The following is a 26,109-nucleotide window of genomic DNA, read 5'->3' on the forward strand; positions in this document are numbered from 1 at the left end:
AGACACTCTTGGCAAGGGCCTGGAGTGACAGGACAAGAGGCAATGGCTTCACACTGACAGAAGTGCAGGGTTACATGGGATATTAGGAAGAAATTGTTCCCTATGAGGGTGCTGAAGCCCTGGCACAGGTTTTCCAGAGAAGCTGTGGCTGCCCAATCCCTGGCAGTGTCCAAGGCCAGGCTGGATGGGGCTCTGAGCAGCCTGGGATAGTGGCAGGTGTCCCTGCCCAGGCAGTGGGGTTGGAATGAAATTATCTTTAAGATCCCTTCCAATCAGGCCATTCTGTGATTCTATGATTTTTTTTGAAACTGAAGGTATCAGCAGCTCTCACCACAAATTGCACCCATCCTCTCTCCCACAACACCTAAGAAAACTCAGACCCCCTTAAAACTACAGAAACACTCTCTGTTCAGAAAACAAAACCTTTTAGGGACTCGTTCTGCTTTGCCTGGGAGCTGTGCCAAGGATTTCAGCTGGAGGAGGAATGAGGCCCTTCATTTCAGTTCATTAGAGCAGGCACACTGCAGAAACTGCTGGTACATGCTGCGGTCCCGAACCCAGTGGGTTGTGCTTACCTCATCTTTTTCACGTAGGTGAGCTGAGCCAGGATGTTTTCTTTAGTCGTGGGCAGTGTGACAAGAATGGGGCCTCCAAATAAGGTCACTCAGGATGTGTTTAACAACACCGGGTGAAGTCTGTGGCAAAGGCATCTGCACACATACACACACACATACAGAGCATCCACTGTACATTCCCTAGGCTCAGTGCGTCAGTATTCCTAGAATAACTGCTGGAGAGGCACTCCACCCTTGTGCTTCCAACACTGGGGGTGTGATCGTCCCAGAGCCACTTGTAACAGTGATTTTAAGGAAAGGGAGGCAGAGGGACAGGCCCTTGATTTCCATGACCTCTTCTGAAGGGATGGAGTGCAAAGGAAATTATTAAGAGCAGAGGTGGTTTTGAATCTGCCAACCCAAACTCCCGTGTGAGCTGAGCAGCAGAGCAAGAGGCTTCCTGAGGCCAGCACAGGCACTCAGATGGCACAGAATGCTGCAAAAGGGCAAGCCACCCACCTGTTTAAATATAAGTCAATATGCTTTATTAGGCAAGAGTGCTACAGGTGCTGCTACGTGATGAAAGGAACTCCAGCACTATGAGGGGACGTGTAGTTTTACTCGTAGGAGAATCTTGGAGGGCAAATCCATTAGACTGAGTAGAAATAAAAAATTTAACCTGCAGATTTCTGATGGTCCACAAAGCCCTTCCAAAAAATAACTGCAAGTCACTTGTAGTAACTTAAAGTCTGTTGTAAAAAGAAGCTTGACTTTACCTTGTGAGTCCTCTCCAGAACTGAGGGGATAAGCAGTAAAAGAAAGCAGCACAAGGGATGACATTTAGCTGCTGAGGATTTTACAGAGTTGGGATTGCAAAATGACCTAAAGCTGAAACTCAAAGCAGTCAAAAAGGGGGAAAGTCAGACATCAATCTGCTCCTGTGACCCTCAGTTCCTTTTATGTACACTTTTGTAGTTAAATGATGATACCAGGGAGGCCTAAATGTCATCTGTGTTCCAGCTGAGGCTCCTGGCCCAGGTGAGTGCCCAGAATACCTGGCTAAAGCTGAGCTGAGCTGCCTTTGGAGCAAGGAGCAGGAGGCAGCAGGAGCAGGCCTAGGACAAAGACATGGTAGGCAGGGAGGGAAGTGAGACTCACTAAGGGCTGGAGATCAATCACAGAGTTACAGAATGGTTTGGGTTGAAAACGACCACAAAAATCATCTTGTTTCAAGCCCCTGCCATGGGCAAGGACACTTTCCCCCTAGACCAGGTTGCTCGACGACTATCTCGAATAAATTTCATCCTGAAAGCTGTGCTCTGTCTTATCCATCTTTTCCTTTAATCTTTTGCTCTGGAGTGAGGATTTCCTCACTTTACCTTGCTTCCTGATGTTCACAATAGGTGGTAGCTCCTCCAGTCTGTCTCCCAGTTCCTTTTCCAGGATATGTCTAAGGAGTGCCCTGCATCACTCTGGCACCTCACACTGGCTGTGTAGCACCCCTGCAGTGGGAAGTGAAAAATGTGGCAATGTGAAATGGTTGTGATCTTTAAATTTAGTTCCATTTTTTCCTTTTATTTCTCCCTATAACAAGCAATTTCTGTAAATTATCAGCAATTTCTTAGCTGAGAACTGAGAGAAAACATCTCACAGATGAAACCACAGAGCAATATAGAAACCTGAAAAATCAATACCAACTCCTGTGGTAAAAATTGCAGAAATATTGTTATGGCTGATGCATCAGCATAACATGCAAGACAAGAAAGGTTGTCATAATTTCTATTATAACAGACTTGGCTGAAGGAATAAAGCAGCTTGCACACACCTGGCTACCCCATCAACAGGTGGATGGGTAGAGGATAAGTGAAATACCCACAGAACGAATAAATGGATCAGCATGAAATAAAAAAGACATGGACTCTAAAAAAACCCAAAAACTCACAAACCCCCACGTTTATGGGTTTATAGCAAAAAATTTTATAAAAAGCAGAATTTGTATTACCATTCTCACAAGCAGGGACTTAAAAAATTCACTTTTAGCCCAGCAGATTAAGCAGAACTTAGTTAAGTCTGTATTTTTCCTGACGCTGTGGGAAACTTTAGAAAATGCCAAGCAATTTAAGCTTGTAAAAGTAATCTTTGCTTCTCTGACTATTATAAAAAGAGAAACAGATGCTCACAACTGGCATGTGCTTAAATGAGGTTGAAGAAATTTTTCAGACATCTGAGAATGTTTTCTGTGCCATCAAGGCACTGGAGAAAGATCAGATCAGTGCATGCTGGCAAGCACAGCAAAATGTCATGGTGAATATGAAAGATCAAATAAAAAAAACCTGCAGTCACAAAAGAATGACAGAATATTCCAAGAGGGTACATTTCCTCTGTGAGACACTTTTGCAACTGAGGTATCAATATCCACATTTCCATAGGAGACTAATCAAGGAGGCAAAGAAAAAAAACAGAACAACCAACCAACCCAAACATTTGTTCTAAGACCACAATGAAAAATACGGGTGGATAATTTCAACAGTAAATATAGATATTAAAAAAAAAAAAAAGAGAGAGAGAGCAAGAGAGAGAAGAAAAATTAACTCTGCTTTTCTTCTAAGCTGCCTTTTAATTTAAAGCATTTCAGATGTTATAACCAGTAAAACATCTGAGACCTGGATTGTCTTTCAGCACAGCCAGCTTTACCAGGCCTGATCAGTTTAAGATCTGACCCTTATACACTTTGGCTAAAAAATGCTGTCATTTACACAGGTGAATATACTCTGACGCAAGTCTCTGGATTTACACAGGTGTGGCAGAAGAATTTGGCATGATTTTACTAATTTTAAACAATAAAAAACCAAAATCAGATCCACTTTTGCAGTGAGTTACAATTGTATCAGTCCATTAATGTTATCAACCCATTATATGGTGATGGTACAGCTCCACATGTTGTTAATAAAACTAGGAATTATTTATGCTGTGTCCAGCTAGAGACTGAAACTGAAACTAGCACTGCTACAGTTAAAATGCTCGGGTTTCATTAAAGAAATATTCATTTATTGTTTGGTACTTTTGTCAAGTTTATATTAAATTTTGCAAGAAGCCTTAACACAGTCTAGTTTTGGAAACTGTCACTCCTATCATTGATTCACCCACATAAAGTGTCCCACTAGTACAGCATTTTCATGTAATAAATGGAATCATCTTTTTTTTTTTTAATCAGAAAATTTGTTTGTAAAGACCCACAACATTGGCAGAACACCTGAGAAGCAAGTCTTGTATCTTTTTTTTACAAACTGCCAGCCAGATGTCCAATACAAGAGCAAATATTCAGCTTTTAAATGTTTTACACATTATTTTCAGCTGGCTTTGGCCAACTTTAGATTATTTATGTGACTCAGAAGGAAACAGGAGAAATAAAAGGGACAGTTTATTTGAAGTAGGCTCTGCTCATATCAAGTTCCCTTCACTTAAATGGAGTGACACAAACATCAGCCCAACAGGCTTGTTCTGAAACTTAGACCATAATAAAGGGGAATCAGGCTCAGGACAACTTAATATTAACTTTTGGTACATTTGCAACAGAATTTTAGCTGTATTTGATGCTTCCTGTAAATCAGAATGCAGCTTGAAAACGGTGAGGGGAGGTAGGAGTCTGAATAAACACATCTGGCAAAAAAGAAAGATAATTCAGGTCCGAAGGGTCATTCCCTTCAGTTCAAGTGCAGTAGATTGCCCTTCCTGGATCTAACAGTAGGGGCGTGGGAAGCTTTCAGATGTCACAGGGTTGTAGATAACATTTGAACATATGATTAGCTTTCGTGAGCTGTCTTTAGAAACCTTACATTTTTCCCCCACACACCTTAGCCGGAGATCCTTCCCTTGAGGTTTCGGGACACTTAAAATGTTGCTTTGCCAAAAATCAAGGATGTGGAGAAGGTTTTCCTGTGTGATGTCATGTTGCTGCCCTTTATAAGCCTCTGCAGAGAAGAGGGGATCTTGTCTGAGGATTCACACTCCACACACGAGTGGAGGTGAGGAGCAGAAGCTGACCCACCATGGAACGGCGAGCCATTGCCCAGGGCATTCCCTGCAGCTCCCTGCTCCTGCTGCTCTGCAGCCTGAAGGTTTCACTTGCCTTTCCCAACTCCTCTCCGCTGCTGAGTCCCAGCTGGGGCAATGGAGACCACCTGATGCATCTCTACACTGACACGGAGAGGAGCAGCTTCCACCTCCAAATCAACGCTGATGGCTACATTGATGGCACTCCCCACCAAACCATCTACAGTAAGTGGCTTCCTACAGACCTCCATGGGAGCAGGGGAGGGACAACAAGATTTTTTGCTTCCTCACCATCTATAGACAATCCGCTCTTCTCATTAGGCAGGCAGGCAGAGGAGCACAGCCATGGGATGGAAAATACACATCATTATAATTCTCCTTTTGTTTAACAAATAAAATCGTTCTAAAGAAATCTAGTGGATAGGGAATTTCATTCCTTGCCTAGGACAAATAAAGTCCTATGGTTCCTGTAATACCCTGCAAGGAAAAACCACCTGAATTATCCTTCACTTCATGATTTTACCCCAGTTTCTGGTGGAAGTTCCTATTAGAGGTTGGTAATGATATCCCTCAAATGACTACTTCCTACTGATGGTGCTACCAAAGGAACTACACTGAAGGAACTCACCAGAGCATCAGAGAAAACTGATGGCATCCATAAAATCTGTATTTTAGGGTGGAGGGCTGAAAACTACTAAAAGTTTCAATGGGCACAGAACATGGGCATGCAAAAATCAGTTAAAAAGGAGGAAACTATGAAAAAATAGACTGGCATAAAAGAAGTGTTGAGCCTTTGGGGCTCATGAAAAGAAACTATGCCTTAGTATCACTAAAAGGTTCTCAGTTTGTGTCTTCACAGTTTATTATATATTTCATTATTATATTTCAACAGAGAATAGCTTCTTCTTCTTCCTTTGCTAAATGCTTGGCCCAAACTCTTTAGTTAGTAGACAAATGTGGGGAGGTTTAAGACTTAGGGCTCTTTTATCGCTTTTCAAAAATACTTCCATCTTAGTAGCATTCAAATTACAAGTAACTATGTATCATAAAATCAGGTTGTTGTTGTTGTTATTATTACTATTACTATTATTAGTATTATTATTACATCTATTTTAAACACACGGTTAAAAGTCTAAGCCTAGGTAACACAGCTTTTACATAAGTAAAGGATTTTTTAAGTTATAATTTAATTAATGAGGAAAAAGGATCTTATTCTGCTGTTTTTTTAAAGAATTTTTAATAAAACACAGAAATGCTGGCACTGTCTAGTTATTCTTCCTAGATATTTAAAGATTTTATAAAACTCATTTTGGGTGTGTTGGTCAAGAACACACCTAAGGGATTTTAGAGAACAGACAGCAAAATATCACATTTTCCCATATCTGCCATGAAACAAGCATAGAAGACTTTGGAATGGTGGAGCAGGAAAGATAGAAATCAGACAATAAAAGGGGTATTGACAGTGAGGGTGACTGATTTGCTGCCACTGAGCCACCAGACAATGGGATGTGCCAAGTTCTGCACCAGGGTGGCATGGCCTGAGTATGCACAGATCTCCTGGGTGGGACAAGGCAACAGGCACTGAATCAAATGCAAGGAACAGGTCAAGGAAAATTGTAATTCCCACTTTTCCTGGCACCAGTGACATCGCTTTTGGAGCACTACAGCAACCCCAGTTCAAGCTGGATGAATAGAAGGTATTGCTGGTCTAGCACAGGGTTTTCAGGGGCCCTTGATCATGATCTATTGTGGTTTTAGTCCAGCAAAAAGGAGATGTTAAGGGCAATGTAACAACAGAATCACAGACTGGTTGAGGTTGGCAGGCACCACAGGGGGTCACCTGCTCCCACCTCTCTGCTCCAGCAGGGCCATCCCAGAGCACAGGGCACAGGATTGTGTCCAGCAGGTTCTGGAATATCCTCAGTGAGGAGACTCCACAGCCTCTGTGGACAATCTGTTCAGACCCTGCCCAGGACAGAAGTTCTACCTCCTGTCCAGGTGGAACTTCCTGGGTATCAGTTCCTGCCCATTCCTCTGGTGGCACTGCTGGGCACCACTGAAAAAATGCCATAGGGCAGTCACAAAGATGAGGGGGACAAACTCCCCCTGGATGTGGGCAGTGGCAGAACTGAGGGAAACGTCCTCAGACCTCAGATTTGGGACTTCAAAGGGGAAAAAAATTGTCTTTGGGATGTTAGTGCCATATTGGAACAGGGCACCTGGAGAGGTGCCCTCCATCTGGGAGTCTTCCAAAGCCACAGCAAACCTGATTTAGGATGGGCAACAGTCCCAGGTCATGTGGGAGGTTGGTTTGGACTCCCAGAGGTCACTTCCAGCCAGATCATCTGTGGATCTGTAAATGCAGTGTTGAAACGGATTTTGGATTTGATGTTTTTTTTGTTCTGAACAGGTGCCCTAATGATCAAGTCTGAGGGTGCTGGCTCAGTAATAATCACAGGTGTGAAGAGTGGACGCTACCTGTGTATGGACATGAAAGGAAACATATTTGGCTCGGTGAGTGACCTTTCCCTAAGCCTTGAGGCTACTGCATTCTGCTGCTGTGGTGCCCATTTCCCCAGCCAGGGTAAGCCTGGGTAGCTGCAGGTGGAGGACGAAGTGTTAGAGAAGATCTGATACTTAGGTCAGGCTTTGCTTTCTCCTTTGATTGTATTAAGTTGTAGAGCTGACAAAAATCATTTGAGGTCCTGCTTGGGTAAATGAGGAAGGAATTAGATCCAGTGAGGGGCCAATCTGTAGCACAGAGCCATGGGTGGGGACTCTCTGGGAGAAAACAAGGTTTATCATTGAAATTCCTTTGCTGTAAGCATGGACATGCAACTCTGATCTACATATGGGACAGACACAGACCTGGGAGATTAGAAAAACGCCTACTGCAAGATCTCATCCCTCTTTCCCTCTTTAACCAGTGTTTGTAATTCACCAGACTCCTCTGCTCACAGGTGTCCTATTTTTTCCCCTCAGCATTACTTCAGCCAAGAGGACTGTGTGTTCAACCACAGGACACTAGAGAATGGGTACGATGTGTACCAATCCCCCAAACACCACTTCTTGGTGAGCTTAGGCAGAGTGAAACAAGCCTTCTCCCCTGGTATGAATCCACCACCATACTCCCAGTTTTTGTCCAGGAGGAATGAGATCCCTCTGTTCAGATTCAACACCCCCGAGCCCCACAGACACACCAGGAGCGCAGATGTTGATCCAGTAGATCCTCACCAGATCCTGGTCCCACAGAGGAAGACCCCAGTGTTTGGCTCCCCGCAGCAGCAGCCAGCAGACTTTCCCCACATGCCCAGGGAACCCATGAGGATCAACCAGAATGACGTGGTGAACCCCGATGATCCCCATGCTATGATGGAGGCCAGGAGGTACCCAAGCCCCCGCTTCTACATCACGAGATAACTGCGGCCCCTGCGCTCGCCGGGTGAAGACAGAGGCAAAAGGAGCTGTCTGTCACGCTCAGCCTGAATGCCAAGGTGGCTCTTAGAAACCTGGGGGACACTGGGAAAAATTCCTTCGCTTCAAATCTTGTTTTGACAGTAAACTACCGTCTGTAAGTACAAGTCAGATTTCCCTGGCCTGGGCTCTACTAGAAAGAAGATCCATTTTTGAAAAGAATAACACAAACCAAACCTTTTGGGGTCTGAATCACCTTAAGTTTGCATCAGTGAGGAAAACAAACAAACAAACAAAAGAAATCTCTTATATGAAATGGGAAACTGATGTTATGTTACAGATGAACATCCAAGATTCCAATAGAGATAGGGAATCCTCTTACAAGCACCATCCAAAACTGTCCAAGTACAGCAGACAAACTGCCAGGTAGTGTGTTATTTTATTATGTAAAAATTACCATATATGTCATGTATCCATTATGTGAAGGGGCTACAAGGAAGCTGGAAAGGGGCTCTTCATCAGAAACTGCAGAGACAGAACAAGGGGGAATGGCTCCACACTGACAGGAGTAGGTTTAGATTGGTATTAGGAAGAAATTTCTCCCTGTGAGGGTGGGAAGGCCCTGGCACAGGTTTCCCAGACTAGTTGTGAATTCCCCATCCCTGGAAGTGTCCAAGGCCAGGTTGGACATGGCTTTGAGCAGACAGGGGTAGTGGAAGGTGTCTTCGCCCATGGCAGGGGATTGGAGTGGATGAGCCTTAACATCACTTCCAACCCATTCTGTAACTCCTTGTTTTTAGCTTTTAAGTTGGAGCTTCATCCTCCCTTCACCCATATGAATCAAAAAAGAGCCACTGCTGTCACAGGAGCAGCAGACATAGAAAACTGGAGGAATTGACAGGACAACAGGACAGGATTAAAGGGTTCTGTGGGAAAAAAGCAATTTCTGACACTGAATCCAAGCTGACCTTTTGAAAAAAAAAGGAGAATCTCGCTCTCTTTCAAGTTGTTCTCTATCACAGTTCTACATTTATTGAATTCTAGTATCCCAGTATGGAAATAAAGGATCATTAGTTTTGCATATTTCCGATCCAAAGAGAAGTACCAGGATTAATACTAATCAATAGTGTGTTAAACAGTATGACTCATTTTGCATAATACTTAACTCTACAGGTAAAAATTAAAAAATTATGCTTTGTAAGATCAAAAGTTTAATATTTAGACTATAATGAAGACTCTCATCTAGTGAAAATTAGGTTTGTATTTAGAAACGGATCGTTGAATTAGCATCCCTGTTTCTATTCAGTTCTGAGCAGGTATCAGATGCTTTATACTTGGAGGAGTGAAATTACTGTTAATCAGGAGATCTCTAATGGTGACAAAACTTTTTCCCTAGACTGGTTTATGCTTTGAGTAAGTTCACTTTGGAAAAGCTATTCTTGATGAACTCTGCAGAAAGCAGGTGCAAGGTACTGATGAGCAGCACAAAATCCAGTGTGGCAGAGAACTGAGGTTTTTATTTTGTGGGGGGTTTTTGCATGTCAAAACACAGATTCTTCTGCTCTGTTTATTTAGCGTATTTATCATCCTGACAACAATTTGAAGAAGTACACTGCTCCTCAGTGTGCTCGTAGCAACATACAAAAAAACATTAGTTTGGATACTGTTCTTTTTTTCTTTCTCATGAAGTAGTTCACTGAAGCCAATGGAGTTACATCAGTGCAACAAAATCAAAATAAGAACCCTGCTGTGCTTCTTGCTTTCATTTATTTTTTTCTGGATTTAGCACAGCAGCAGGACTGCTGACAGCTTTTAAAATAATCTCTTTTCCCCCCATATTTGTATATATACATGATATCTCTTTATCTACCACATCCAACTTACCCATCCAATTTGGAAAAGTCATAGGCCCTGATTCTGCTCTTAGAATAGCTTTCCTAGATGGTGAGATTCCTAATTAATATAAATACTTAGGAGCACAGGACAAGCCAAATGATCAGGATTAGTCCAAGAGGTCCATCTCTTGGAATTTGTTTTTCTAAAGTTATTGTGGTTTTTGATTAATTTCTGAAGGGAAAGAGTGATTCTAAGGAATTAAGGGAATTGCATGCAGGCAGTCAGTTGTGCTTTTACTTACTTATTCAAAATACAGCAAGACTTTTTTAACTTGCTGTCTATACAGTGGAGAGGTGTGATTTTATTTATGTTCTAGTTTGATATCTTTACTTGATTCCTATACCATTATTCGTGGCTTTTGCTCCTTGAGAGCCCTGGACTTCAAGTATACCAGCAAAGTTTGCATTTTGCATTGTCAGAGGCTCCACAGACCTCCTCCCTAGGACTCTGAGGCAACTGCCCGACAACAACTGGAACCATTAAAAGCTCTGTCCACATTAAATTTTGATGGGAAATATTGGTGGGGTTACATCTATAGACCATCTCTATATTCCTACACTAGAACAGAGTAAGAAGGGTTGCTCACTCTATCAGTAGCCAGGGGATAAGTAAGCTAAGACTGAATACATGGTTGATTTTCCATCAAAAAGCCAATATTTTTAACTATAGGCAACTGTATCAAAACTTAAAAGAATTTATTCTTCAGAGGACAATGCTGGAAATCACCAGCTAGTAAGAAAGCATTACTTATTTATGTCACAGTATTTATTTATTTATTTGAGTGGGTCTTAAATCCCACAGAATATTTATAAGTATTTATAATAATGTATTATAAAGACTATAATTCCTTTTATAAAAGTACCAATAAACTTTTCCATTCTCCCCAATTTCCTTTTATAAAAGTACCAATAAACATTGATGTTCTCTCCAAATGGTGGATTCTGCATTGTCTGTTCAAGCTCCCCCTTCCAGAAGTACTTAAGAGAACAAATAAATGGTAGCAGCAGTGTCTGAAAATGTTTGTGTGCTGCTGTTCCCTGTGACCTCCAGCCTTTGAGGTTTCCACTTCCTAGGCGTTTCATGCACCCCAAATATAAAAGTTCTGTGAAAGACGATGAGAAAAACTGTGTCCTAGTAGGTCTAGACTGACCATGAAGAGATCTTAACCTCTACTGGGGAAATGCCTTTTACAAGCAATGGGAAACCACAGGCTGGTCAGTTCAGTCCTGCTGGGAATTATATGTGATCCTGGCACAAAGATCTCTGATAAAAGATACTTGGTAAATTAAAAGCTTCTGCAAGGAGGGGTCTGAGTAGAGCCCAGGCTCTGCTCTGGGGGGCCCAGCAATGGTACCAGGGGAACAGGCAGGGACTGATCCCAAGAAGGTTCCACTGACATGAGGCAGAACTTCTGTCCTGGGCAGTGACCAAGCTCTGAACAGATTGTCCAGAGAGAGTGTGGAGTCTCCTCACTGGGGATATTCCAGAGCCATCTGGACACAATCCTGTGCCCTGTGCTCTGGGATGGCCCTGCTGGAGCAGCAAGGTGGAGCAGGGAGGTAGGACCGCATGAGCCACTGTCAGGGTCCAGCCCGACCCATTCTGTGGGTACATACAACTCAAGCAATTGTAAAACTGGAAGTTCATTTCCTCCTCTGCATGCTATTCTGCCCCGCTTAGTTATTGATTATGTCTTCTCACTAGTATTTCCCCATTGCTGTATTTTTATTTTAAGTCATACAAAAAATTGCTCCCTAAGGGACTTAAATACCATCTTTACTCCAGCTCAGTGCTTGACCTTGGACATCACTACTTCTGTGCCCACTCATTTCTTGCATACCTTCTGCACCATGTTTTTTCTCCTAAGCAACATTTATCTTTTCCAGCTGAGCTGATGGTTTCCACTGTGGCATTAAGCATTCAGTTAAGATTCACCTAGATCATAATTCATTTTTCCCTTGCCTATACATTAGTTACTTCATCAAAGAACTACCCATTTAGTCTAGTGTGAACTATTTATGGTAAAAGCTCATTTAATTAAATTACAGATTTCATTTACCTCTCTTGTCTGTAATTACTTTCTCCTTCAAAATTTGTTGCACTAACCATTATTTAAATTTCTTTGGAAAAAGAAAGTGTGTGATTCTTGGGACTGTCCCATGAAGAGCCAGGAGCTGGATGCTGATTCTTGTGGGTCCCTTCCAGCTGAGGATATCCCACGATTCTAAAAGTAGTTTTGTGATTCCTGCCCTTCTGAAATCAGACCTCCTTTTTTCACCTCAGCTTTTAAATTCAGTAAATTCAGTTTTCAATGGCCAGCTCTTCCAAAATACATTCAGGACTTTTTACAGTCAAGTCTGATGCACTACCCTGCTCCCATTCAGCTATGGCTGGATGACCAAATTGAGCATCAGAAGGAAAGAATATTACACTCAAAGGAGTTCTGTTTGGACCTCAGGTGGATTCCTTTGGTGACCAGTAACAGCCTGCTCAAGATTCCTGGGTTTTATCCCAGTATCATCCTGTGCCTTACTCTCTGTGCCCTCGGGAGCCCTGCTGCCAGCCTCTGGAACTCAGGTGAGTAATCCACTGCCACATGGGGTCCCTGCACCCCAGGAAGCCCAGGGCTGTTTGCAGGTGACAGCAGAGGTGTTACACAGGAGGCTCTCCTGAATGGCACTGGAGTCACCACACACACACAGATCCCCCACAGTGGCTCTGCTGTATCCATGAGAGAAGCAGCTCACAAATCACTGTGGCAGTACATTTGTGCCCATGCAGCTGCCATTTGCCTGGGATTACAAAGATCCAAAAATCTCAGGCTCATGGCCAAGCCCTCAAAAGCAGGACACATCTGGGGGAAATCTGACATATTTTAAGTCCAGGCATTTAAGTGGGCTGTGGATCTGAGGCAGCCAAAAGCTTGGATAGAGAATGCATCTGATTTAAAAGAATCTGTTCTAAATGGGAAGGAAAAAAAAAAAAAAAGAGGGGAAACCCTCCTCCTATTGTAAAGGCAGCGCTATGTCTGGAAAATACTGTTCAACAGAGATCTGTGAGTGTAGAGAAAATATTGCTTTAGAAGAAGGAAACTGTGGTACTACCAGCTCAAGGAGAGGCAGACCTGTGAGGAGATGGAGCCAGCATCCATTGCAACTACTGAGTAATCCCTCAAATATTTATGTTGTTACTATTCCTAACAGACCCATCTATTGCTGCAGCTCTCCTTTCCCATGATCCCAATAAACTGCACCGATTTACTGCACACATGCACAAGAGTCACTTGACTAAAAAAAGATTTAGTCTCAGTGTCGATGTAAAAATTTAAAAAGAGGGGTACTACACACAGACCTAAAGAAAACAGCTTTTAGAATTAGCTTTAGAAGCTTTCAAAATTAGTGACTTTTTAATGCAGAGGGAAACATGACATCTGACATAAGGAGAAATAACAAGTGCAACTATTTTAGGGCAGGCTATATGCCCACCTAGGCTGGTGCCCTGTCTCCAGCAATGTCAAGAGCAGATACTGAGGGAAAAAGTACATCTGGGCAACTGCAGGACATTCTTGACTGCTTGAACTCCCTTGGCCATTGGCAGATGTGTTTTACAAAGTCTGAATTGGGAGATTCTGATGCATTTTCACTGAAAAATGTGGCTTCATTAAGATAGGAGCTGTTTAGAAAACCTTAGTGGTTTCATCCTTTGGTGTTTTTCCTTGTTAGGCACCATGGTACCATCTATTTGCTGTGTTAGAGTTACAAGAGGAATTTGGTATCAGTAAGTTAAAGAAAACAATCACACAGACAGGTTTCTTTGGCTGGATTTAAATTTTAACAACATAAAAATACAAAAAAAAAGAAGGTAAAGCATATTATAGAGCAAGTATCAAAAATCCCTCTGGGAATAGTGTGATCCAAGCAGTGCTAAAGCACTTAACAAAGAAGTAGATGCTCTCCTAAGTTATGGCATCATCAACAAGAACAAAACATTAATTACCTGCTTGAGAGCAGGCAAGAATGAAAAAGAAACCTTTTAAAGTGAGAAGCACCCCAATCACTGGTGTGTTTTGAAGTATTTGATGAAATGACAGACTTAGGGAGAAAACCGTGTCACATCTCCACTCATCCTCTGGCATTTTCAACTCCATTAGTCTGGCTCCAAGAAGAACTGATGGAATGACTGCCAAAATTCAGGAGATGGCAGCTCCAGGGGAGTTTCAGCGGTTTAAAGCCCTGACAGGAGAATTCCCTGCTATGTAAGTGGCCTGCCTGAAATAAACTGGCACTACCAGGGACAGGCAAATTCAGAATGAACTCCTGCCCCACTCTCCTACCATTAACTCTGTTAGAAGTCATAATTAAAGCTTTTCTATCCTCATTGGCTGTGACCACCAGTTCAGTATTGAGGAGCCTTCTAGGATGATGCATTTCACAACAAACTTGAGGAGGCCACACAAAAGTCATATTCCCACTTTATCTTCCTGTGAAGACTTATTTCCTTCAGTATATTGAGAAGGAATTATTTTATTACTGAAAAAGAGCTTTGGACATTTTTAAACAATGTCACCCCTAAGAGTCTTTTTCACAGTAAAAGACCAGGAAGGAAAAAAAAAAGGAAGTTATGTGATCTGAGCAAAGCTTCACAGGGTAATATTAAGAAAGATTTTTACCTCAAAAGAAATACAGATGAAATGGGAGTTCTATTCAGGAGCCTTTAATTTTTTATTTTTTAACAGCCTTAAAATATGCAAATGAAGAAAAAATATGTGAATCTTATAAATAACATAAACCAGATAAGCTCACACTGTAACACCACAAACATCCCAGTGGGGAAAGAATGCAGTATTAACACCAACAATCATCAATCAATCAAACTTGCCTCATTCTAGGCAAAAAAATCATAGAATAAGTGCATGACTGCAGCTGACAGAAGGACTCCAGTCAGGAACAACTCACCCCAGAAAGTTCCTTTTCCAGAAAAAAAGACCATTACAATGTGCACACGAGGTTCCTCATCCTGCTCACAGCTAAAAATAAATACTCTGTGTTTGTGTACAGTGCTCTTTAACAGAGATCTCAACAACCTGAACAATTTCTTAGGAAATACTCCTGGCGAGGTAGGTTTATCATCATTCCCCCTTTACAAATGGAAAGGAGACTTGCCCAGAGTCTCCCAGATATTCAGTGTCAGAGTCACATCCCCTGGCTCTGCACCAAATCTTTCCCACTAGGCAATGCTCCTTTCTAGGTTCTACTATTGCATTCAAAATTTTATTTTAAGACAATATGTATGTTTCATATTACAATATAGCATTTTGTAATAAAACAAGAATACAGTACAGCTCTGCTTTGAGGTACCACTCCCCTCCCCAACCCCTTCACTTGGAGGTAACCAAAATAAGTATGGAGTAATGCAAAGTTGTTTGAAATATGTGTTGTAGGAGCAGATATGCAAGTGACTGCAAGTATTATGTTTCTGAGAACAGAGAATATTTGTTTTATTTTGCTACTGCCAACTTATACTGGGCACTAGGACCATGCAAATTGTAGTTTTTGAGACAGCAAGCAGTTGCATGTCTCCCTTTTTGCAGTTTAGTGTCAGCAATTCCAGTCAATCCCAGTCATGACTACAGATACTTTCCCCAAGCTTAGCAAAATTGTGATCTAATCCCACTTTTCCCGCAACAGAGACTCTTAAAACACTTTTGAAGCTACACATTCAGCTCCCACATCCACTAAGTGAGAGTCTTGGTTGAGACAGACACACGTGATTTTGGGTTTTAACAAATTCCCATTTTCAAGTTTTATAATGAAATGACTGACTCCAGTATTGGGACTGACAGAAGACAGCTGGGACTTGGTTAAATTTTCTGGTAAGGTACAGTTGAGATCTGAAACAAAATAGCCAATCCAGTTCCTCATGTAGGCTCCATGACTCACCACCAAAATATTGGCATCTAATACGGTGGAAGATCCGCCGCCCTCAGAGCTCGTCTCTGCCTCACTGCAGTGGTTTGTCCAAGGGAAAACAAACTGTTCTCCAGATGTTCCTGAGCTCCTGCCTGGTGCACCAGCCTTGTCGTGCTCCTTCTGCTCCAACTCAACAGCCAGCTGGCAGAGGAACTCAAAAAAATCCCTTGCACGCTCTCTCACCTGCAGGGAAAGGCCGGAAGGGAACATTGTGAAGAACGAAGAGATTGTTGCGAAGCAAGCATGGATCTGGCCTTTCAGAAATCTGACACGTAACTACTTCAGTTAAAAAGAAGGATTTCTCACAGACAAAGCCAGTGTAAGTTACTGACTGCTGAGCAAGCTCCTCTGCGCTCCAGAGAGCAATTGCTATCATTCTCCTGTGAGACAGAGTTTCATGAGGAGTCAGTCTCAAAATCCATACTTTAGTTATAAAGAGATTCTCCACTTGGCAGCCACTGTTATCAGACCAAGTAGTATTTTTTAGCTTAGAGTATATCTCTGGTTGGGCTGAGCTCTTGGTGGGAAGCTCCCAATAGCTGCAATTGCAGTGATAAAAAAGCCTAGAAAGCAGGGCATAAATAAATACCATACTTCATCCAGTGTTTCTCCTCCAGAAGGTGTGAATGAAGGACATTGCTCTCCAGCATCCTTTGCCATAGCCTTGAGGTCAGCCAAAGGCTTCCCTTCTGCAACCCCGTATTTCTGTAAGGGAAAAAGGGTGTTTGGCAGGATGTGTCAGCTCCCCTGTGCCCCTTCCAGAGGCTCTAAACAGCTCCTCACAGCTTTGTTTTCTTGGATTCCCAAGGCTTAGCTACCTCTTACATTTTATCCCAGTTTTGGGCGAGGAAATATCTTTATACATATGCTTTTAAACAGCAGATATATACATACATACATACATACATACATACATATATATATATATGTATAGATATATATGCTCAGTAGACAAATACACTAAGAGCAGCTTCTCATTTAAAGCACAGACATTCAAAACATGACCCTCAGCCTGATGTTCGTGAGGAGATTTTTTTTTCTTCCACTGACACTCATCTCCAGCATATAAAATTCAAGTGTCTTTGTGACTGAGGTCACAGTGCAAGTGCTTCTGTATGTAGTCCTTCACATAAGGATAAATTCCATTTTCTTTTTGCTTGCAAAAAAGCTACAGAAAATTATTTTTCACATGTAAGAAACCAGTATTTTCTCTGAAGACCTGTGAAGTCTTCAGAACAGAGGATGGATCCATCTTCAATTCAGAATTTTTGGAAAAGACATTAAAAAAAGGAAACAAAACCACACAAGTACCCTTGCAATTAAAAATAAATCACAATTTCCCTGGCTGATTTCAATGGAAGAACTGAAATTGCTGAGAGAAAAACAATTCAAACATGAAATGCTACAGTTACATGCTGCTCCTTAAACACTAAATCTTACCTTATTTAAAGCATTAAAGCATCATAGTTACAACACTCATCACTTAATTTTGGCTCTGCTTCACCATTCTGCAAACAATTTATTGTCTCTGCTGTGAATAGTTCAGTTTCCAGTGATTAAAAAGACATCAAATAGCATTCTCACTGCTAAATCTACCATTCAATAAGCCAAGATACTCATGAGCAGGAAGCTACATTTTCGAATTGTTTAATATTTGATAAATTCTTTTAGCACTTACTCTCTCTCGCAGTCTTGCATCATACTTGATTTCCACATCTTTGCAAAACCTGTTTTTCCCCAGAATGGCAGCAGCAGTCTAAAAAAAGAATATACACTCACATCAACTGAACAGAGCATAGATAGACTACCTTACACCACCACAGCCAAGGTGAATCCCAGCAGCAGCATCCAACAACCCAAAACATCAAAACAGAAAATTTTTCAGCTAGCAGTCTGGCAGAATTGGATAGATGGCCCAGGCCAGGCCATAAAAATAGAAAAGCTGCAATCTTCTGGCAGTTCAAAGTCCAGAACAGCTGAAGGCACAGCACCCATGAGATGTGGGCAGCAGGGTGTACTGGGATAAGAACCATGTCTTCTCTTGAGTAGAACACAGAGCAGTCATATCCACACATTCTTTACCTGTAGTAATGGGCCAGACTCACAGTTGTGTTTACTGAAACTGATGAGTTAATCCAAATGAAAAAACATCTGACACCTGTCAGGCTGCCACAGGCAATCCTTGGGGCTGGAAGAGACCTCTGGAGAGCACCCTGCCAAGGGTGCACCCTGCACCCCTGGAGCAGGTGACACAGGAGCATGTCCAGGTGGGTTTGGAATCTCTCCAGAAAGAGACTCCAGGCCTTCCTGTGCAGCTGTTCCAGGGCTCTGCCACCCTCAGTGGACAGAAATTCTTCCACATGTTGAGATGGAACTTTTTGTGTTTTAGTTTGTGTCCATGGCTCCTCATCCTGTCCCTGGGCACCACTGAGAAGAGCCTGGCACCATCCTCTGACACCCCTTGGAGATATTTATATGCATTAATGAGACCTTCTCTCAGTCTCCTCCAGACTACCCAGGCCAAATTCCCTCAGTCTCTCTACGTAAAAGAGATGCTCCAGACCCCTCATCATCTCTGTGGCCTCCACTGGGTCCTCTCTGGCAGCTCCTTGTCTTTCTTGGGAAGCACAGGACAGCTGACCTGCTCCTGGTCCTTACACGCACCCAAAGGCGAAGGCTGCGCTGGCTTCACAGACAGTTTGGGCTGTGCAAACATCCACACCCAAGCAATCTGACATTTAAAGAACTCATTTTAAAAATGCTCCTTGGATCCTGGCACAAATAAGCAGCCTTGTTGTACGACTGGCACATTTAATATATTGCTTAGGACAAATGTGGTCTTGGACCTTTAACCTTCTGTCAAAGAATAACGCAGAAATAAAGATAGAGTTGAATCCACTTCCTTGTGTGCACAGCACAGCACAGTTATTTGTATGAATATATGCGGGAATTTTTTCTTTTGCACCAGAACTTGTACATTCCTCCCATACTCGAGCTGTGAAGTGACAGTGTAGTAACAGGCCCTTCATAAAACTGCAGCTGCCAAGACAGGGAGCTCCAACTACACGGAAACTTCAGCTTCACACATCTTTGAGAAAGCTTTCCCAACATCTGGACAGCTTGTCAAACAAATGGCAGAACACATTTCCTGTATGTAAAGTAAAAATTCAGGTCTTGCACATTAGGAGAGTGCAATTCTGAAAGTGCTCCTCATGGAAAAGGCTGTCTCTAATACAAGAAAAAAAAAAAAAAAAAAACCCAAACCAATTCCCATAAGGCAGGCACACGGCACAGACAGTTTTATGAAAGTTAGAAAGCACTGTTAATGTTTTAAAATATCATCACTGCCATTCACAAATGTAAAGGAAGTGACTCAGGCAGCTATTCTGCATTTTTAAAATATCCAACTATTGCACTCTTCCCTCCTTGTCTCTTTTGTTTTCTGCTTAAGTTGTGCTGCTACAGCAGTTTCTGGAATTGTGCTGCAAAACTGATGAGCAATGTTGATGGTACATGTTTCAAGGAAAAAAGCAGAAATTTAAACTGCATTTGGTTGATCTGATTTACAGCACAGCTTCATAGACTTTCAGCAGGAAAACACAGCAAAAAGCAAGCAAACAAGAATGGCTTACCAGTTTCAATCACTTACATGCCTCTTGAAATCACAGAATTAGTAACAGAAGAGAGAATTAAAGACAGGGCCTCCACAGGAGAGATGACCTTCCTAGAACAGCTGATCTCTTAACTTTACAAGTTTTGGTTCCCTAATTTTAAGTATTCCATAATCCTGCACACAAGATCACATGTAATCCCATGTAGTTATTTTTCCTCTTTATTTCATCTATATTGTGTATTTACTGCATCAAGGCTAGAGGTGTGATATGCCTGAAAAAATCCAACATCTCTGCATTTAACGATCCTTGTACTAACTTCACACCAAAACTTGGCCTTGCCTGCACTGGTCTGCATTCCTCAGAAGAACACAGCAGGCAGCCACAGTGCCTGGGACAGCACCACAGTGCCACAGCCAATCTGGTCTGCTTCTTCAGAGAAAAACAAATTTCTGTCCATGATACCTCAAAGCCCCCACTACTCCTTTAGCAAGAACAATGCCCATATAAAATAATGGCAAATCATGGAATCATGGACTGGTTTGGTCAGAAGGGACCTTAGAGATCACTCAGTTGCAAACCCTGCCACGGACAGGAACACCTTCCACTATCCCAGGCTGCTCAGAGTCCCATCCAACCTAGCCTTGGACGTTTCCAGAGATCCAGGGGCAGCTTTTGGCTCTGTCACTGCATTATCTTTTTGCATCATCAACAGTAAATAAATGCCAGATTTGGAAGCCAGTTGCAGCCTCAAGAAGCACTTACTTGCTTTGCTCGAAGGAGGTCACTTGAAAAGACATGGGTAAACTTCACATTACTGAGAAATGACCCAGCAGCATCTGCTTGCCTGAAACCAGTTGCAGAGAGTGGCTCATCCACTCCTTGACCTACAAAATAAAAATCCCACAACATTAAGACATGCGAATTTCAGACCATTTAGCAGCTGACCAGGCATGTCAGCTAACAAAGAAACTGCCCAGTCACAAGAAAATCTTTCTCCTTTAGTAAAGTAAATCATTAGGAAAAGTCACTGCTCTTCTAGTCTGCCCTAAACTCAAGTCACACAAATTTAATGATAAAAAGGAGTAAAGTCTAGGAAGACAGAAGGATCATAATCGATAAGTACATTAATCTATACCTTTGACAAACTTGAACATAAAACAGAGACCTACATTTAATAAATGTGACCATTTTTAGAAGGGTCAGTGGCCGAGTTCCTGCAAGAGGTATCTCACAGCTGAAACTTGATAAACAGGTTTGTTTAATGTAAATAAGAAAGAGGACAACATCGCTGAGAGAATGAGATGCAAACACAATCTGTTGTGGTCTCTTCCTCTCCACCTCAGACACTGACAGTAATGCCCACGCAAGCTGGAGCAAATCCAGTTGGAAAGCAGCAAATCTCCCAAAAATTGTTTCCAGCCAAAACATCTGTGAGAATAATTGGTCACAGAGCTCCAGGGCAGTGTTGAGAGAAGCAGCACTTTGGAAATCCAACCTGAGTTGAACAGGTGTGCTACTGCTACAGCTCAGAGTCTGCAGGAGAACCCAGAGCCATGGCAGAGTGACAAACGTGTAACAGATTGCTACATCCACACCTTTTACCCATCCCAGTTCTGTAGGAAGCCAGAGCGGAGAGAGTGAAACTCCCATCAGATTCAGAACAAAGAAAATAAACTATTTTCACCCAGAAAATGCACAATCCAACAGCAAAAGACAGGACACCAAAAGTCCAGAACCTGAGTTCTGAGCACCACATCTGTAATTCATCTGAGACAACTGACCCCAGTGTGCTGGTAAAGGCCTTACACCTCTCAAAACAGAAGAGGCTTGCTCAAAAACAGAAGCTATGTTCTCTGTACACTGGAGAGGAACCCACTACACAGCATTTGACCCAATTAAAAGACATCATCAATATTTTTAAGCAAGTGAAGCAAGTGAAGCAAGGGAATATTCTTTAGTTGTTTTATTATGAGCATAAATCTATGTTGCAAGACTTATAAATGGCAATGTCACAGAGGGAGGAAAATCTGGAAGGACAATTCTCCTTCACAACATGAAGTACTGTAGAAAGCTCATTTATTCAAAGTACAACCCCAGCCTTGATTTTCCTACAGCAGACATCCCAGGCAGCTCAGTGTGTTCAGTTCTGGGTGTACAAGCCAGCAGCCACTAAGGTGAAGTCCAATTTCAAATGTGTCTAATCAAGACTGCCTTCCTAGAAAGAGCTGGGATTGAACAATTCAAGCATTTAAACAACCTTTACTTTTCATTCTCCCTTACTCTACTGCAGGTTTTTACTGCAAGTAACAGATTCCCTTCTTGAGGCAACAGCCTCCTTCACATTAGGATCTTCATCCATTCTTCTGCAGCTCCTTTTTCCAGAAGCCCTTTTCCCAAACTTCATATTACTGGGATTTAAAACAGTGCTAAGGAGTTCTTAGTAAAAGGTGTTGCTACCATTTTATTTGATTACAGGCAATATATTTTTTCCCTGTGTAGAAAAAGGAACTCTTCTAATACTCCCGTTAAAAACACAAAATGCATCAGCATCTGTTGATATTCTGTGGAGGGTGATTTTAAATCTTCTGTAACATTATTAAAGCCATGCCCCAGCTTACACATAAAGTCTCTGAAGGTTTACAGTATTATTGCTTAACAACATCTGAGCAGTTGGTAATAGAATTTCACCATGAAATCCTAACTCTAGGATCTCCATCCTAACCAGCTAACAGTAATTCTTACTAACCTTGCAGTATCTTCTCCTTGTTGTATCTTGTTTCTCCACTGAAAGAGATTGTAAACAACAACAAAAATTAACTTGTCATAATTTTAGTGGATTTTCAAGAACATTGTTGTATTAAATACCAACAATAGACAGCAGCACCTGAATGTAAAAAAAAAAAAAAAAAGACACAGTGCCGCACAAACTATTTTCACAACAATGTACACAAAGATTTTATAACAACAAAAAACCATTTTCAAATCAATTCCAATCCTGCTGCCATTTTTTATTGAGACAAAGCCATCTGGAATAAAAATAAGACAAGTGATTTCTTAAATTTATCATAAATGCAGCACAGTTTATCTGTAACAACTCCTCCTCCGTGCTGGAGAAAACAAAGCTGCAGGAAGACTCTGGAGCCCTCTTTTGACAAGCACGTGTTCACAGCTGGTTCTCTGAACTTTACAGGCAACCAGTTCGAGAAATTATTAAGGGTAGCAGCAGAACTGCACACCTGGAAGAAACAGAGCCTAGGAAGTCAGAGCAGAAGAAATCATAGACTAATGGAATGATCTAGGTTGGAAAAGACCTTGAAGAGCATCCAGTGCCAACCCCCTGCCATGGGCAGGGACACCTGCCACTGTCCCAGATTCCTCAGAGCCCCATCCAGCCTGGCCTTGGACACTTCCAAGGATGGGGTAGCTATAGCTTCTCTGGAAAACCTGTGCCAGGGCCTCAGCACTCTCACAGGTAACCTTTTTTACCTGATCTAAACCTGCTCTCTGTCAGTGTGAGACCATTCTCCCTTGTCCTGTCACTCCAGGCCCTTGTCAAGAGTCTCTCTCCATCTTTCCTGTGGGCTCCCCTCAGGCACTGCAAGGCCACAATGAGGTCACCCCAAAGCCTTCTCCTCTCCAGGCTGAGCAATCCCAATTCCCTCAGCCTTTCCTCCCAGCAGAGCTGCTCCATCCCTGTGTTGCCCTTGGTGTCCCTGCTCTGTGCTGGCTCCAGCAGCTCCCTGTCCTTCCTGTGCTGGCCCAGGGCTGGATGCAGCCCTGCAGGGGGGTCTCAGCAGAGCGGGGCAGAATCCCCCCTCCCCTGCTGCCCACGGGTCTTACAGTAAAGGAGAAAAAAAGCTCAGCTTTCCTACAAATTAAAGAGTTTTCTCCTAGCAGCTTCAGGAAGCTGAAGCTACTTGGTTCAGCCAGCTGCAAACCCCTGTCAACAGAGGGGGATAAAGAGTCCCCTTAGGAATTCCACCCAAGTCACAAACCACCAACTCTTTGAGGTTTCACGGGGAAAACGTTCACACCACCATCCATAACCATCCCTAGCCTTGCCCAGCCTGAGAGCTTTCCCTCAGCTTCCCCCTGCCGCTGCCCGTCACCGCGGAGGGGAGCGGCCCCGGGGCACCGCCACCGCCGGGGATGCGAGGCCGTACTCACTGCCGCACGACCGTCAGCCCGAACCGAACCATGGCGCAGGGCAGCTCGGGTGAGCTCAGATGTGCCCAGGTGTGCCCAGGTGTGCCCAGATGTGCGCAGATGTGCGCAGGTGAGCGCGCCTCCCACAGCCCGCACTGCGGCGCCGCGCGCCTCGCCGCGACGTCACGTCCCCGCCCCGCGTGCCGCTCTGACGTCACCGGAGGCGGCTCCCGGCAGGAAAGGAGGATTAGGGAAGGGTTTGTGCCTTCGTGCGGCTCTCTCCCGGATGGTAGGGGACAGCTGGCCCTGCTCCCACGCCACAGGCGAGAGGGAGCCGCCTCACGGGAGGCTCGGGTTGGACACCGGGAAGAAAGAAATTCTCCCAGGGCTTATGCAGCGTTCAGACAGGGCGGCGGGGGGGTCGCCGGCCCTGGTGGCATTTAAGCGCCCCGTGGGTGTGGCGCCTGGGGACAGGCTTCAGTGGGTGGGCGTGGCAGCGTCAGGTTTACACCTGGACTTCCCGCACGCTAAATGGTTCCGCATTCTCACTCTGCAGTAGCGATCAGGAAGCTTTCACCTTAAAACTCTGGGCTTCGGAGCATCTCATGACGCTGGTGCTAAGGAAACTTCCTGGTCTAAGCATCCCGGAGCCACTTTGAGTGACACTCGCAGCGCCTGAGCTGGGACTGAAGCCCCTTCCCAGCTGCATCCCTCACAGTCGGACCAGCTTTCCTTACCGCCTCAATTCCAGGTTTGCCTTACCAGTGTGTCAGATGTCCACGTCTTTAAAATACTTCGATTAAGGTGCCATTTCTAAATAACGAAACAGGTGGCCTCCCAGGACGGGCGCAGCGCAAGGGAACTTTTAGACCCTCACAGATTAAGGGTAGGAAAGTCTGGGCTTTCAGCTCCTGCCGTGACTTTGAGTGTCCATCCCCTGCCTGGTGCCACAGGGCGATGTGCTGGGCGAAGGGCTGGCAGTTCCCAGGCTCTTGTCTCAGCTGGGCTGCTCCGGTGCTCAGCCTGCAGCTCCACTGCAGCTGCACCCCGAGCTCCCTGCACCCAGCGCGTTCCTCCACACCGGGACCAGGGGACGGACCGAGTTTGCCCCTTTGCAGAACACAGAGTACTCGATGATGTTCAGTCTGGTTACATCGGCTCACTTAGCACTGATTGGCAGCAGCGCTTTGCTCAGAGTAATAGCAATACATCGATACTCACAAGTCAGAGTTCTCGGCAGCCAAATCACACCCCGGAGTAAGCATCAGCAAAGGCAAGCCGATTCCAAGGAATGATTTAAAGCAGCAGTATCCAAGGCAGAGCAGTGTGAAGTGTCAGCATCCATATCCAGCTGGGATCACACTGGTCTGTCCTGCAGAACCCACAGAATCACAGAATGTCCTGGCTTGGAAGGGACCTTAAAGATCATCCAGTTCCAACCCCCTGCCATGTAGGCAGGGACATCAACACTGTCCCAAGTTGCTCCAAGCCCTGTCCAACCTGGCCTTGGACACTTACAGGGATCAAGGGGCAGCCACAGCTTCTCTGGGCAACCTAGAAATTCTTGCCGGTAAAATGGACAAGGTAACACAAGAAGTGATTGGGACTCATCCTTTTCACCTCAGGAGGCTAAAGTTTTATGGTTTACTTTTATGGCTTAATGTGATTAACCAAAATATTAGTTGGTCAGCTGAGTGTATGCCTTTCTGGATTTCCCAACTGGATTCAATAAATGCTATCTAAAAATATGAGAAATTCTTCTGGGTTGGCCAGAGGTCTCCTCAGTTTCAAACTGGTTTGTGCTTTAACACCAAACACATTCTAAATGAAGACCGAAACATAATTTGTTTCATTTGATAGCTGTTTAAAGCAGATGCAAAATTCAATATTTAATGCAACAGTTGTGTCAGTCAGTTTTGGTTTCCTTTTTTTTATCTTCCTTTAGCAGCGTGGCGTTAACCTCAAATTTCTGCAGTGCCTCTCTTCCACAGATTTCAGAACTGATGTTTTCAAGAGGTGACACCAGAGACAGTCTCACCTGTAAATGAGCCAGTGCCAGCTGAATCAGCTCTGACCTATCTCTATTATATCATTAAAACAACTGTGTTTTGCTGCAGTGATAAAACTCCAGCTGTGTCTCACACGTGGTTTTGAGAATCAAGTCTCAAACACGAGCCAACACTGTTAACATCTCTTCTCTTATGAGTGCATGTTTTCATACGGGTCCCTTTGCAAAAGTGACAGCCCTTCAGGCAAAGTTTGAGAGAGAGACTTTGTCTGAAGTCACCCAGTTTGGCTTAGTGAGAAAACAGCTTGGAAAGCCTGTACCTTCTGGTTTAGAGCCTTGTGGCTTAGCTACTAGATTAGTTTTCCCTTTTCAATTGTCATTTGGGATCTGATCTTGCTCCTTGCACTCACAAATACACCCACAGAAACCTTGGCTGAATTTCTTCAGTTCTGTGC

General features: G+C 43.4%; 2 protein-coding genes across 2 annotated transcripts; one reads left to right on the top strand and one right to left on the bottom strand.

Annotated features, from left to right (window-relative positions):
* The first annotated feature begins 4,603 nt into the window (after positions 1-4,603).
* On the top strand, positions 4,604-8,027 carry FGF23 (fibroblast growth factor 23). Its single transcript, XM_066318522.1, has 3 exons — positions 4,604-4,832; positions 7,018-7,121; positions 7,590-8,027. Exons 1-3 carry the CDS (start codon positions 4,604-4,606, stop codon positions 8,025-8,027), a joined length of 771 nt encoding a protein of 256 aa, XP_066174619.1.
* Positions 8,028-14,610: 6,583 nt separating this feature from the next.
* TIGAR (TP53 induced glycolysis regulatory phosphatase) lies at positions 14,611-23,814 on the bottom strand. The gene is made up of 6 exons (XM_066319682.1): positions 23,668-23,814; positions 22,247-22,284; positions 20,263-20,384; positions 17,565-17,642; positions 16,481-16,591; positions 14,611-16,069 (listed from the first exon to the last, which is right to left on the bottom strand). Exons 1-6 carry the CDS (start codon positions 23,697-23,699, stop codon positions 15,611-15,613), a joined length of 840 nt encoding a protein of 279 aa, XP_066175779.1. The 5' UTR covers positions 23,700-23,814; the 3' UTR covers positions 14,611-15,610.
* Between the last annotated feature and the right edge of the window lie 2,295 nt (positions 23,815-26,109).

Source organism: Sylvia atricapilla, chromosome 5, assembly GCF_009819655.1.
Source record: "Sylvia atricapilla isolate bSylAtr1 chromosome 5, bSylAtr1.pri, whole genome shotgun sequence".
Classification (NCBI taxonomy): domain Eukaryota; kingdom Metazoa; phylum Chordata; class Aves; order Passeriformes; family Sylviidae; genus Sylvia; species Sylvia atricapilla.

Excerpts from the sequence above, each read along its gene's own strand:
- FGF23 (XM_066318522.1), top strand. The coding sequence starts at position 4,604 with ATGGAACGGCGAGCCATTGCCCAGGGCATTCCCTGCAGCTCCCTGCTC. Across the intron at positions 4,833-7,017 it reads TCCCCACCAAACCATCTACA|GTGCCCTAATGATCAAGTCT; the intron begins GTAAGTGGCTTC and ends TGTTCTGAACAG. Across the intron at positions 7,122-7,589 it reads AAGGAAACATATTTGGCTCG|CATTACTTCAGCCAAGAGGA; the intron begins GTGAGTGACCTT and ends TTTTCCCCTCAG.
- TIGAR (XM_066319682.1), bottom strand. The coding sequence starts at position 23,699 with ATGGTTCGGTTCGGGCTGACGGTCGTGCGGCA. Across the intron at positions 22,285-23,667 it reads GGGCTGACGGTCGTGCGGCA|TGGAGAAACAAGATACAACA; the intron begins GTGAGTACGGCC and ends AATCTCTTTCAG. Across the intron at positions 16,592-17,564 it reads ATGCAAGACTGCGAGAGAGA|AAATACGGGGTTGCAGAAGG; the intron begins GTAAGTGCTAAA and ends TTTCCCTTACAG.